This window comes from Lontra canadensis, unplaced genomic scaffold (assembly GCF_010015895.1).
Source record: "Lontra canadensis isolate GAN:19392208 unplaced genomic scaffold, GSC_riverotter_1.0 scaffold136, whole genome shotgun sequence".
Taxonomy (NCBI): Eukaryota; Metazoa; Chordata; class Mammalia; order Carnivora; family Mustelidae; genus Lontra; species Lontra canadensis.
In genome coordinates this window covers 3,209-16,660 of record NW_022631130.1, presented here as the reverse complement: position 1 = coordinate 16,660, position 13,452 = coordinate 3,209, and the positions used below count along the sequence as shown (strand labels likewise).

At 59.1% G+C, this 13,452-nt stretch overlaps 1 protein-coding gene across 25 annotated transcripts in view; it reads left to right on the top strand.

Annotated features, from left to right (window-relative positions):
- The window catches only part of BIN1 (bridging integrator 1), a 55,707-nt gene extending 42,462 nt beyond the window's left edge, over positions 1-13,245 (top strand). For 4 of the 25 annotated variants that reach the window (XM_032843179.1, XM_032843183.1, XM_032843181.1 and 1 more), the window contains 10 exons: positions 1,087-1,131; positions 2,744-2,891; positions 4,183-4,311; positions 7,495-7,602; positions 8,117-8,140; positions 9,118-9,225; positions 10,153-10,242; positions 10,497-10,607; positions 10,917-11,018; positions 12,612-13,245. In XM_032843179.1, the coding sequence (XP_032699070.1) occupies positions 1,087-1,131; positions 2,744-2,891; positions 4,183-4,311; positions 7,495-7,602; positions 8,117-8,140; positions 9,118-9,225; positions 10,153-10,242; positions 10,497-10,607; positions 10,917-11,018; positions 12,612-12,719 (973 nt within the window). In that variant the 3' untranslated portion in view covers positions 12,720-13,245. The remainder of the gene's footprint in view (positions 1-1,086; positions 1,132-2,743; positions 2,892-4,182; positions 4,312-7,494; positions 7,603-8,116; positions 8,141-9,117; positions 9,226-10,152; positions 10,243-10,496; positions 10,608-10,916; positions 11,019-12,611) is intronic. The other 21 variants (XM_032843180.1, XM_032843186.1, XM_032843187.1 and 18 more) reach the window with 13 other exon arrangements.
- Positions 13,246-13,452: the final 207 nt, after the last annotated feature.

Here is a 13,452-nt window from a genome sequence, read left to right as displayed (position 1 = left end):
CCTCTCCTGCTCCTGGGAAAGGGTGAGTCCCTGGAGAGTGGCATTCTGCATACCCACAAAAGCATCCTTGTTGCTGTCTTCAGCCCGGCCCGCCTCTCAGGGCCCCTTCAGCGTCCAGGAGATTCCTGCTTCCTGAGGGGAAGCCATGAGGAAGGGGGGAAGTGCCTTGCCCTCTTCTGGCTGCGGCTCAGGGGAAACAGTAGCGGGTCTGGGGTTTCCCTTCCTTTCTGGCTTGCACCTGTGGCAGCACAGTGTGGAGAGCATGGACGAACCTCGCTGTCCTGTCTGTAAAACTGGTGAATATATCTGTGCTTGAGGTCGCTGGGAGGTCCCCCAGGACTGAGAAGGTAGTGGGTGTTGCTGCTCTCTTCTCCCCGAAAATAAGACCGGACATGTGTGACTGAGGGGGGCTGAGGCCAAGGACTGCATCCGGGCCAGGAGGGAGTGGGGATAAAGGCCAGAAGGCCATTTCGCAGGTCTCTGAGCTGCTCCCACCTGGCCTCTGGGTAACGGTGGGAGGGTCAGGATGGGTGAGGAGGGTGGCGAGCAGCAGCTGGCCTGGGCGGCCGGATCCATGCATCCTGTGGGAGAAGGCTGGTTTGAGCTGATGGGGGCATGGGGAACTTTGCAAACCTCCTTGACCACGGTGGCCCATTTTGTGCCTGGTTGCCTCCTCTCACAGCCCCCACACCGGCCAGTGGCCCTCCCGCCCCACCCGCTCCCCCCTGGCACCGTGGGCCCCCAGAGCCCCTGTGCTGAACCACGGGAATGAGTAGGTGGCTGGTAGTCTCCCCCAGCTCATCATGCTCTCTTTTGGGGCTGCTCCTTTTGCTCATTTTTTCAGCTCCATCCCAGGGCACCTGGAAGTAGGCCGAGGCCAGTGGGGTCCCCAGGACCAGGCGATGGGGTTCTGAGGGCAAGGTCAGGCCCTCTTCATGGTCTTTGAGTCTTAGGGGAGGCTTGGCTCTGTGGCACTCCTCTGAGCACAGGGGTTGCTGATGTGGGAAGGGAACAGGCCAGCCAGCCTCGAATCAGGCATGATTCATGCCCGAAATGAAGGCCTCCGTGTCCCGTCCGTTCCCACAGAAAGAAAACTAAACTGCTCTCCCGGCTGCTCAGAAAGAAGAACAGGTACCAGCACCGAGTGCTGCCTTGTGGGGGTGTCCGAGGCCAGCACCCCGGCCATCCGGCCCCGTGCATGCGCCTAGAGCCCTTCTCGGAGGGTACCACTAACCCCTAACCTGTCCTCCCGTGTGCGGTGCTATGGGCGGGACTGCTGGTGGGAGGGGGACTGCAGGGCGGCAGGCTGAGCCGTGTCTTCTGTGTGTTGTGGGGGCAGAGGGCTTGGGGGCTGTTGGGTGGGAGCAAGGGGGGCACATGGCCAGAGCTCAGCTGAGTCTATTTCTCTCTGTACTACAGTGTGTTCACCAGGCTGTGGCCCCGACCAGGAGGTTAATGAGGGAATGTAGCCAGAAAGGAGGCCTGGTGAGCCTCAGGGGAAGGGCTCTGGTAGCAGGTGGGGTTTTTAAAAATTGTGTGTGTGTGTGTGTGTGTGTGTGTGTGTGTGTGTGTGTGTGTACTGTGTTACTATACATGCTCTAAGGAGGCAAATACATTCCCATGAAACACAAATTGACTAGAGATGAGGCGAGACCATGATGTACCTCACACCTGTCACCTGTCCCATCATCTAACCCCCTGCTCCCCAGGTGATGTGGTCGCTAGCTCTTTGTAGCCTTCCAGAGCTGCCCTGTACGGTATTCGCTGGTGAGCACTTGAAATGCGGCCAGGGCCACTGAACGCTGAACTGTTAATTTCACTTAATTTGAATACGAATTCAAACGGCTGTCTGTGGCCAGTGGCTCTTCTTCATCAGGGCTGGTCTAGAGCTTCCTAATGCAAGGACAAATACACGTTTTTATTTTCTGCTCCCTCGCACCCGAGTGGCTGGTGACGCACACAGTTTGCCCTTGTTCTCTGTTCTATACTGAACCATATGGCTGGGAGACCTCCCCTTCTCATCCCCAGCAACCACTCTGGCTGTGCCTCTGGTTGGATTCTTCTGTTTTCCCCCAAAGGGCCTGGGGGCACAAAGGTGTGGAGATGGTGACGGCGGTGTGGGTGCGGAGTGGGTGGGCAGTGTGGACTCTGGGAATGGGGCAGTGGTTGGTGTCCTGGTGTGAGTGGGTGGACAGGCAAGGAGGCCAGCCGAGGCCTTGAGGAGCTGGCTGAGGCGTGGGGCCCAGGCTGGGCACTGGGGCTGCTGCGTGACGTGTGGGATGAGACTCATTTGCCTCTAGGATGTTTGGCTTTCTTGTGCTGTGGAACAGGGCTCCCTGGTGGAGCTTGGCAGCGGCCTGTGGGGTGGCTTCCCTGGGGACTGAAGACCTCCAGCTTGGAGTTCCTCCTGGGGCTGTCATTGTCTCCAAGGCAGGCCCTGTGCCCACGCCCCTTCATTTCTCCCCACTCTGATACACATGCACATGCATTTCTCCCATGCAAGCACGGGGACATACACTCATGCACACGTGGACATTATATTTTCACAGCAAATCTATGTGGACACACATACCCCCTCCTTTTCACACATTGGTGGACACACATGCCCACATGGACACATGTTTTCACACAAGGATTCCTGGGGTACACATCCCACCCCATGCACACCTATGGATTCCTACATTGCCTCTTGTAAGCGGTGACCTCCCTCCATCAGGCTTCCTCTCTGGTCTTACCTCCACAGTGACAACGCCCCTGCAAAAGGGAACAAGAGCCCTTCGCCTCCGCCAGATGGCTCCCCGGCAGCCACACCAGAGATCAGAGTCAACCACGAGCCTGAGCCGCCTAGCTCCGCCACAACCGGGGCAACCCTCCCCAAGTCCCCATCTCAGGTAGGCACCCTGTCCCCTCCTCGTCTTCCTTCTACATTCCCGGTGTCCCCCTCCTTCCCAGTCTTCCATCCCCAACACTGGCCTGGGCTCCCCTCAGTGAGGGTGCCCTGCCTTCTCTCAGGAGCACCTGTGACTGTTTCTCTCCCTCTACCCCCACAGCATCCTCTCCTTCCCTTTCTCCCTAACCCTTGGGGCTGCTGACTTCCTCCTCCTCCTTTCCTTATGGGCTCCCAGGGCCCTCAGCCCCAGGGCACTGAGATCTGTAGAGGTGGCTGCTTTCCCTCCTCCTCACCTTCCTTCTCTCTAGGTGTGGGGCCATGCAGGACCTTTACAGGGTCAGCAAGGGAATGGGCTCAGTGAGGGGAGTGTGCAATAGCTAAAGGGACTTGCTGTGAGCTTCCAGAAGGCCCCCACCCAGCCTAACCTGGCCCCCACCCCTGCCAGTTTCTCCAGGTTTTAGTCATGTCCCCAGTTGCTGGCCAGCAGCTCTGTTTGAGCTGTCAGCCTTCTCCTACCATCAGTTCCTGGCAGCAGCCCTCTTGGTGGTGGGCCATTGCCCGCCCCGCAGCTGATTAGGATAACCACGTTAAGAGTGTGACAAGAGCCCACACTTGAATAGCACTTGCTCTGGGCCTGACACTGTGCCAGTGCGTTCTACATTTTCATCCATTCAATCCTCATAACCACTCTGTGAGGCCCAGCCCAGCTCAACATCTGAGGAAACCGAGGCTTGGGGGGTTTCCTTACCTGCCTGAAGTCCCCCTCTGCCAGGCGCTGGCTCCTGCTCTGCCACAGGGGACAGGCAAGCCAAAGCTCCTTGGGCGGGAGGTGCAAGGAAGGTCGAGAGCCCAGCTGGGAGGGAGGCTTTCTTATCTACTCCTCTCTACAGTGTCTCACCCAGCTGGGTGTCAGCCTAGTTTTTTTTTTTTTTTTCCCAGTGGCCGCTAGGCAGCCTGCACGCTCTCCCTTTTCTCTCCTTTCCTTTCTATCCTCTCCCTGTCTTTCTCTTTTCACTTCCTCCCCCCTCGGTCCCCTCCTCTCCTCCTCTCACTCTGTACATTGTTTCTGGACCTCTTGCCTCAATCTCCCTCTGGGGGTGGCCCTGTAATTCTGGTGTCTGTGCCTTGGGCGGCAGTGATTCCTCCGGCTTCGTTTCCTTCAGTTGCCTGGGTGGGGCCACAGTCTGGGGTGTGACTAACTGTGGCTTTGTCTCTGTCTGTCTGTCTGCCCCGCCCTGTCCCCCACGCTCCGCTGGGCCTCCCCGTGCGGCCCCTCACCCGTGGACCCACAGCTCCGGAAAGGGCCACCAGTCCCTCCGCCTCCCAAACACACCCCGTCCAAGGAGGTCAAGCAGGAGCAGATCCTCAGCCTGTTTGATGACACGTTTGTCCCTGAGATCAGCGTGACCACCCCCTCCCAGGTCAGCCGCGGCCACCGCGGCCCAGCTCTCTCTTGCTCTCTCGGGGTGTGCATGGCCTTCTTCCTTCATCCCATGCCCTGCGCCTCTGCCTCAAGAGCCAGAATCTGGCCCTAGAGGTTGGCCCAGAGCCTCCCCCTTGCTCATTCATCCATCCCTCCATCCATCCTCCCTCATCCATCTCTGAGCATGTACTGTGGCCAGATACAGGGACATAGGTGGGTGGTTCTTGTGGAGCCGGTCAGCTCAGTAGTGGCTTCTTACCTCCACTGTTGGCATGGCCAAAGGGCAGAGCGGGATGTGGGGGAGGACTCGGGCCATCAGGGAAGGCTTCCTGGAGCAGGTGACATTTGCCAGGTGGCTGTAAGCAGACTCATTGCTTTACCTAGAGAAAGCAGCATGTATGTAGGCCAGGAGGGGTAAGACATGGGCTCAGAAACTTCTGGGAGTTCAGTGTGTCTGCAGAGTGCTGCAGTATGGCAGTAAGAGGAGGCAGTAAGAACACAGTTGGGAAGACCCTGGTATGTCTGGCCAAGGCACCTAGACTTTAGCTCCCAGAGCTGCTGTCTGGCTTTGGAGTTGGGATGGTGCTTGGGCCATAGAGCAGGGCTGCTGCTCATAAGTGCCCCGAGAAGGTATGTCATGCCTGTCCCCAGAGGGACAGAAGGTCACTGTGGTGGCACGGGAGTGGGCTGCACATGTCAGATCAGCTCGCAGAGGCCACACTGGGCTCACCCCTCTGAGTCTTGTCTCTAGGCCTTACAGCCCTTGGCTGTAAGCCCTTCCCACTAGGGTCCTCACTTGTGGTGCAGGCTGGCTAATCCCAGGTTGTGGTCCCCTGCTCTGGAGCACTGCCATAGAGTTGCTCTGCCCAGGGCCTCTGTGCTCTGCCCCCTGAAGGCTCCCTTGCCCAAGCTCAGATGCCTGGAGGGGAAGGGCAGGGCCAGAGAGTGTAAGTGTGAAGGGAGAGCCAGTTGACAACTGAGGACAGTGGTCTCTGCTCAGAGGAGCCTGGGGAGAGTGGGCCTTAAGCCCCAGCAGGAAGACTCCAAGTTAGAACTAGGAACTTTCAATACAGTGTGGCTACTGGGCAGGTGGGTGACACTCTGGCTCAGGGCCCTGGGAGGCAGGCGAACTCCCCTCTGTAGATGGTGGCCTGTGCTGGTCCAGGGGCGCTCCTGAGCCATGAGGAAACCTGGAGGCACAGCGTCTTGGGCAATGTGCTGCTGGAACGCCGTAGGTCTTCACCCTGGTGCTGTGCTCGGGGGATATAGGAAGATGCAGAGCGCTAGTAAACACTCAGTGGGGAATGGCGCCAGCCACTTATCTACGCGAGCTTGTTGGGTTTTCATCTACACTCCGGGAGGGGGTTGTTGTCCCCATTTAACAGGTGAGGAACCCACGGGCCTGCCCTGGAGCCAGACTGCCTGCACCGAGTGTGTCGGCCTCTCTGTTCTCACGCTCGCTGCATGCCTGCCTTGCTACCCTATCTGCCCACTCCAGGGAGCCAGATCTTTGTCCCGGGGGACGGGATGCATACACCGTGGGTGCTGTTGCCTGGGGCTGGGGTGGGCTGTTGGCGAGGCTGTGCTAATAGGGCTGCTCTGCAGGGCTCAGGTGAGTAGCCTGTGTCCCTACACCAAAGGACAGTTCTGATCCTCCATGAGGGGGAAGCTGGCCAGCTGGGAGGTAGGGCAGGAGGATGTGGTCTGCCTTTGGCCTGGCGACCTTGTCCCCTTGGATCATGAGAGGGTAGCTATCTGGTCTTGATGGACTTCTGACAAGGGGCTGGTGCTGGGGCTATCTGGGGGAGGGAAATGCTGCTGCCATCAAGTGGGAGGCCACCTAAAACCATGCACTCATGGAGTCTTGAGCACTCTCTCGCTTAGAGAGGGCAGGGTTTGGGGGTCAAAGCAGTGACACCCCCTCCCCCCACCCGCCCCAGCCCTGGCCCATTAGATAAGGACCAACCTAAGGAAAGTTAGTGGCTGGGGGTGAGCCTAGGGCAGAGGCTTGAAGATCGGGACCCATGTTGAGGAAGTGAGACCACTTGGCCTGGGCTCTCTGTCTGTGGCTTGGCCCAGAGTGGATGCCTTATCCTCCGAGCCGTGGGACAGCTGGTACTTTGGATTCTCAGAATTGAGAGTCTTGGGTCTCTCCTGGTAAGCCACAGCTCAGGTGTGAAGGTCTTTCTGGGGAGATGGTCTCCCTAGGACCAAAGCCTTGGGTCCTTGTTGTTGGAAGACTTCAGATGGACACAGGCAGGAAAGGTGCTTCTCTCGGCACTGGGCGCCATCAAGAGCGAGTAGACACTGGAAGCTGGGCTGGCTCTCCTGGCACGCATGAAGTAGGGCAGGAGGACCCAGGGCCAAGCCAGGGCCCTCTTCTCTCAGGCAAAGTGTTCCCTGACCCCCAAAGGGCAACCCTGTGCGTGAACAGGAGGTGCCCCTGAGCAGGCCCCGCCTGACCCAGCCTAACCTCCTCAAGGGCAGCTCTCCCTCTGTTGTCTGGCCCAGCTTCTCAGTGTGAACACAGTTTCCTGTTACAAGCATATTCCTAGGCTGCACTCAGGCCCCCTGAATGGGAGTCTCTGGGGGTGGCTGGGGGTAGGACCTGTAGTTTGAGCACAAGTGCCCCCAGTGTTGGGGAACCCACACTTAAGATTGGGCTCCTAGTCAGTGTGCTCTGGCTCAGCCCTGTCCTGACTCTGAGGAGCTGATGGGAAGGTGGGTGTCCCTGCAGATGACCTGTCTGTCTAGGGGTAGCGAGGGTTGGCCAGGGTCTGTCCTAGGGGCCCCCTCTCAGTTAGAGGGAGTGTGTGTGGTCTCGTCCAGCCCAGGGTGGTGGACTGTGCTGCTTCTGGGGTGGGGGTGGGGAGGCTGGAAGAGCCTGAGGATGTGGGGAGCAGAGAGGAGGAGCAGGCGCTGGGAGACCGTCTCGGCCTGCAGGACAGAGTCGGGGCTGGTGCTGGTGGGTGGCTGCCCTGGTGGGTCTGTTGCTGGTGTCTGAAGTGGGTGGTGGGTGCTGTTTTTGTGTGCGAGGAGCTCATGCCAGGGTTGTGCACAGGCTGTGCTCCTTTGTGTGTGAGGCGGAGGTGTCTGTGAGTGTGTGCACCTGCCGTGTGTACCCCATGGAATGCTCCCTGCCAGTCACTAACTGCCTTTCTCCTCTGCCACTGCTGCCAAGTTTGAGGCCCCGGGGCCTTTCTCGGAGCAGGCCAGTCTGCTGGACCTGGACTTTGACCCCCTCCCACCTGTGGCGAGCCCTGTGAAGGCACCCACACCCTCTGGTCAGGTTGGTCTGAGTCCACCAGCACCTGTGGGCCCATGGGTCTATGGGGCACTGGGTGATGGGCTCAGGTCTGGCCATGTGTGCACATCTGAGCCAGGCCTTTGGGATCGTGGGGTCAACAAGCTCTCTTCACACTCACTACCCTTCTCCTGGCCCCCAGCTCTTGTCATCTCCTCCAGCCTTGAGCAGGAGGAGGGTAAGAGCACACACAGGTCAGGGAGAAGGCCCTCAAGAGGAGGGTCAACTGAACACTCACTCGGTAACTTAGGGGCCCTGTCAGCGTCCTTCCCCTCTCCTTGCAGAAGGCCCACGTCTGGGTGCTCGCTGGCCTGGGGTCTCCTCCCCCTGGCTGGCATCCAGGACTTGACCCTCTGGAGACCCGGGAGCCTGGTTCCATGCTGCCCTGTCCCTGCTGAGCTGTAGGGACCTGGGTTGGGGGTCACTGGGGACAGCTTCCCCCCTCTCCCCAACTAACCTCTGTACTAACTCTCTCCTTCTCCCTCTCTGCTGCGTTTAGTCAATTCCATGGGACCTCTGGGAGGTAAGCGGTGTTTGCTCTGTGCCCACCCCTGGGGGGAGGGGCTGCTCTCTATGTGTGTCCGGTCCCGCCCTGGCCTTTTCACAGGTGCATGCACATGCCCGCACGGGCCAGTGCTTGTGCGCACAGGGAGTGGGCCGCCACGGCTTGTCTCCAGCTGTCCCACGGCTTCCCGTCTATGGAGAAGCTCCTCTCAGCCAAGCCCTGTGGGGAAGGGGCTCCTCATCTTAGCTGGAGAAGAGGGTCTGTGGTAGCTCCGTAGTCAGGGTCTGTGAGCAGTTGCCTGGGAGGGATGTGATGTCCTGCTGGGCTGAGGCCTGTGAGGGGGGCCTTGGGGTAGAGGGTCTTTGTCCTTGAGGAGTTGTCTATCTGTGGGGGCCCTGTAGGGCAGTGGCATCAGGGAGCTGCTGGGACAGCGGGGAGAGGGAGGGCGGCTTGAGACACAGGATGAACAGGGTGAGCCCAGGTGTCCTCGTGTGAGCAGGTCTGCTGGGTGGGCGTCATCATCACTGGGTGGCTCGGGCATGCGGCTCAGGGAGGGCATGGGACATCATCAGCAAACATGGTGCGGCTTCTGCAGGATCAGGGGCAGGTGGTGTGGAAGTGCTGGTAGCACAGTCTCTCGCCAGCTCCAAGGCTCCACATAACCTTACTCTGGGGGAGGTCAGAGAAAGCCTGGTGTGGGCAGCCACCTTGATAAGTGGGTTTTGGTGGGTACTGAGCTATGTGCGGCTCATTTGCACCTGCTCGTCCCCTTGGCAGTGCTAGGAGCAAGGAAGTGGGTGTGGTTTTCTCTTTACGGGTTCCATGTCTGTCCCCCGCTGGGCCAGGCTGCCTGCCACAGGTACCCAGTCTCCCTTCTGCCAACACTGGGCTGCTCACGACTCTCTTCTCTTGTCTCGTGCCCTTGCCCAAAACCTCTCCTCCCTGGTCTCCCCCCTCCCCCCACCACCCTATTCTCCCTGGTGGCCCGTCACTAGCCCACAGAGAGTCCAGCTGGCAGCCTGCCTTCCAGGGAGCCCAGCGCTGCCGAGGGCACCTTTGCTGTGGCCTGGCCCAGCCAGACAGCCGAGCCGGGGCCTGCCCAAGTAAGTGTCCACCTGCCAGCCTCCACCTGTCCCCAGTCTCTGGGGGTGTAGCAGTGAGGAAGAGCCCCGAGGAGGGGGCACAGGATGGACAAGGCCTCTGGGCCTGATGGCGAGGCCAGGGCCATGAGCCAGGAGGCCCCACGTTGGGGCTTGTCACTCCTGGTTGCAGTGATTCAGGCCAGACGGGCCCTTCTCCTCCTTGCCAGCCCCAGCCTCCCAACTTAGTCCTCCCGCAGATGGAGGCAGGTGTGTTCAGAGCATCTACTGACCTATGGCAGGCACTTTCCAGAATTTTCTCATTTAATTTTCTCCCTAACCTAGACATTTCCTCCTTTTACAGATGAGGAAGGTGGGGGCTAGGAAGCTTGAGTGATTGCTCCCAGAGCTTGGAACTGGCTGAGTGTGAGTGTTGACCCAGGTCAGCCTGACTGAGGCTGGGCAGTGTCCACTCTGCCTTGGCTGGGCCCCCACCATGGTGCCCAGCTCTCTGCTGTCCCCTTCTTGGGGTTTGCTTGGCCTGCCCTGGGTTGTTGGGGCTGGGACAGGTGCTTACTGTTGTCCCTGAGTGTGGGGTCTACTGGCTCAACCACCAGGCCAGGCAGGTGGGAAGAAGCTGAGAGTTGGCCCGGTCTTGGGCATAGAGGGCAGGGCCTGTGAGGGAGGGTCTTGGTGGCACCCAAGGGCCTGTGTGGCAGGTCATTTGGCATCTCTGTGCTGCCAGCACCTTCTCCAGCTGCTTCTCCAGCTGCTTCTCCAGCTGTTTCCCGGGGCAGGAAGCTGGCCTTCCCTCCAGGGGCTCCCTGTACCACACAGCAGCACTGGCGAGCTCTAGACACCACTTAGGGTACTGCCCTCCATGCCCCCCTTCCTTGTCCTGGTTACAGCGTCTGTCCTGTGTCTGACCCCATGCCGGCATTTATGTTGCAGCCAGCGGAGGCCTCGGAGGTGGCGGGTGGGACCCAACCTGCGGCTGGAGCCCAGGAGCCCGGGGAGACAGCAGCAAGTGAAGCGGCCTCCGTAAGACGACAGGGGCCAAGGCCCTGTCTTTTCTTTCCTGCTGTCCACCTGCCCTCCCGTTCGTGGCTCCCCAGCCCTGTGTCTTGCCTATGCTCCTTGCTCTGTGCTGGTCCAGGTTACAGTTCCTATCGAGGAACCCGGAGGCAGACCAGTCTGGCATCGGTCACAGAGACCCTCCCCTTCCCTTGCCTCTGTGGCCCCTGCCCTCTTGGGACCAGCTTCCTGCCCATGCTGACTGTGTTTCCTCCCCCCAGAGCTCTCTCCCTGCGGTGGTGGTAGAGACCTTCTCAGCAACTGTGAACGGCACCGTGGAGGGTGGCAGCGGGGCGGGACGCTTGGACCTGCCCCCGGGGTTCATGTTCAAGGTAAGCCTTGGCCAGCTGACCCGACAGCCTCTGCCATCATCTGACCCGACAGTGCCCTTTTACAGATGAGGGCACTGAGCTAGGACGCTACATGTGTTTGCCCAAAGTTCCCCAGCCCCCACTACCCCTGCTACCCAGTCTGCGAGGTGGCATCTTGAGCCCTGGTCCTGTTGCTTTCCCGTGCTTCCCAGTCACCGTGTTTCCAGGGCACACTGAAGCCACCACAAGGACTGGTGCTCTGCGCTAGGTTGCAGGTGGGACCAGAGGCTTCGGAGGATGGGGTGTTGAGCTCTCCCCCAACCTGTGCAGGTGCAGGCCCAGCATGACTATGTGGCCACAGACACGGATGAGCTGCAGCTCAAGGCTGGTGACGTGGTGCTGGTGATCCCCTTCCAGAACCCTGAGGAGCAGGTAAGGGGCAGGAGTGGCCAGCAGGGGGCAGCAGAGACCCACCAGTGCGCAGCTGCTCACCCCTCCTTCTCTTTCTTTTTCTCTTCTCCCCTCGCTCATTTCCCCCTCCCTTCACCTCTCTCCCTTGTCTCTCCCTTCCCTTTGGTGTCTCCTCCCGTGCTGTCACATTTCCCTGGGTCTTCGTGTCCCCTCTGCCCATTTCCTCGGGCTGTCAGCTTTCCTTCTGGCTTCCTCCCTTCTTGGCTCTGCCTTTCTCTCAGGTTTTTGCATCTAGGTGTCTTTCTCCCCTTCTCCTCCCCTACCCTTCAAAGTCTCCTTCCCCTCCTAGGACAGGATCCCTGGCCACCTCTCCGTGAAACCTTTGGCCCAGCAGCGAGCCGGTGAGGTGTCCTCTCGTCAGCCTCATGTTGGGCTGCCTCTTCCAGGCTGGCCTTGCCCCCTGCCCACAGGGACAGTGTGTGGTTTCCTGCAGGACCCCCAAACACCTCCAGCTGTGTCCCCAGCTGCTTCCCAGGCCAGATACCTTTCCCTGCGGTGGCTTCTCCTCGTTAGTCGATCTCAGAGTGAGCTCCTAATGGAGCCTGGACCTAGCACAGTAGGGACTGCCCTCCTAAATTCCCACAGGCTGCTTGCTTTGGGTAACTGTGGTTTCTTAGCAGGAGCTCACTGTGGTGCTGAGACTTGAGTATAGTAGGTGTCGACTGAGGCCACAAGGGCTAGGAGGTTTGAGTAACAAATGTCCTAGCCCAGTGCTAAACTGGGCCCAGTGCTAAACCTACCAATTCCCCTCAACCCCCGGCTCTCCACTCATGTCCTCCCAGGGCCAGCCCTGGACTGGGTGGGATTTTAAGAAGCAGAATCCTGGCCCCCAGCCCGCAGTGGGAGTCATGTGGGTGGGTGGACATGGGTCAGAGAACATACATAGGCTCTGTGACTGGTAGGCCATGACATAACGAAGACCGAGGGAGATCCCAGACTTAGTGGTGTCAGTGATGGCCTCCACCTTGGGCAGGGATGTATGGCTCCTGTGGGCCCAGGGGTCAGGGTCTGGGGCTAGGGATCTTGTCAGGGCTTGGGTAGGTGGTCCCTGTGAGGGGTCAGTTTGAAAGCAAAGGCCAGGTGTGTGGTAAAGGGCTTGAGGGGGTGGCCTTGAGTCAGTTGAGAAACTTTAACTGGTCAATGCTCACCAGAAATTTCTGGATCCGTAGAAGTCTGGAAGAACCCCTGATGTGCTCTGTGGGCACCAGAGAGTGGGAAGCTCCTGGCCTGGGATTGAGGGTGTTCAGATACATTCAGACCAGTGCAGCAGTTAGGCTGCCTTTCTAGAGAGAGGAGGACTCGCCCAAATGCCAGAGTTAAATCCACCTGCTAAATAAAAGGCAGATGGCTCCTAGCCTGGGCTGGTTTGAATCTGGGGTAGCAGGGAATGCTGCCTGGAGGAGGCATTCTTTCAGGTGGGTGTCTGGAGGAAATGATCAGGAAGAATGAGGGGATATCCTCCCAGCAGGTCTCCAGTGTGACCCATGCCCTGCAGGGTTTGAGTGCCCTCTGTCCCCTTCCCTGTGTGACCTGGGTGCTCCGCTTCACTCTCAGGATGAAGGCTGGCTCATGGGCGTGAAGGAGAGTGACTGGAACCAGCACAAGGAGCTGGAGAAATGCCGGGGCGTCTTTCCCGAGAACTTCACCGAGCGGGTTCAGTGAGGGCAGCAGCCACCGGCTCTCTGGGCGTGTGAAGAACACCTTTTCCCGAAAAATGTGTGGGCTTTTTTTTTTTTTTTTTTTTTCTTTCCTGATTTTGTTTTTAAACTTTTGGAAAAGAAAAGGGGAATTGAGAGGAGAGACCCAAGTCAAGAGGTGTTCTCCCAAAGATTAGGTTGTTTTCCAAAGAGCCTGTTTTCGGCAAGTCCAGTGGAATCACCAGTGTTCCTGAAGCTGCTGTGTCCCCTAGTTAGGTTCCTGGCCACCCCGGTCTCCCCCGCCCCCACACTGTGCCCGCATGTGTGCCCGGCCGCAGGGCGGGGCCTGGGGGCTGCCGAGCCACCACGCTTGCCTGAAGCTTCGGCTGAGCAGCCCGGGCAAGGGTCCTCTTTTTCCTGGCAGCTGCTGTGGGTGGGGTCGGGTCTCTCCAGAGACCTCAGGGCCCAGACATCGGCCTGGCCTGGCCCTGCCCTGCAGACCGTCTGTGTGCTGTTTGAAAATAAATCTTAGTGTTCCAAGCAAAATGAAACCAGCTGACAAAGACACGCAGAAAACTTGTGTTCATTTATTTGTCCTCACTCCGTTCCTGTCTGCAGTGCGACCACACCGTGATTATCAGTGGGTTTTCTACTGAGGCACTCCGCCCCACTGACCCTGTGCCCAGGCAGGTGCTGCTGGTCAAGAGCCTCCGTTCTCCCAGCTGCCCCACCAGCTGCGGTGTGCTCGCCATCGCCTA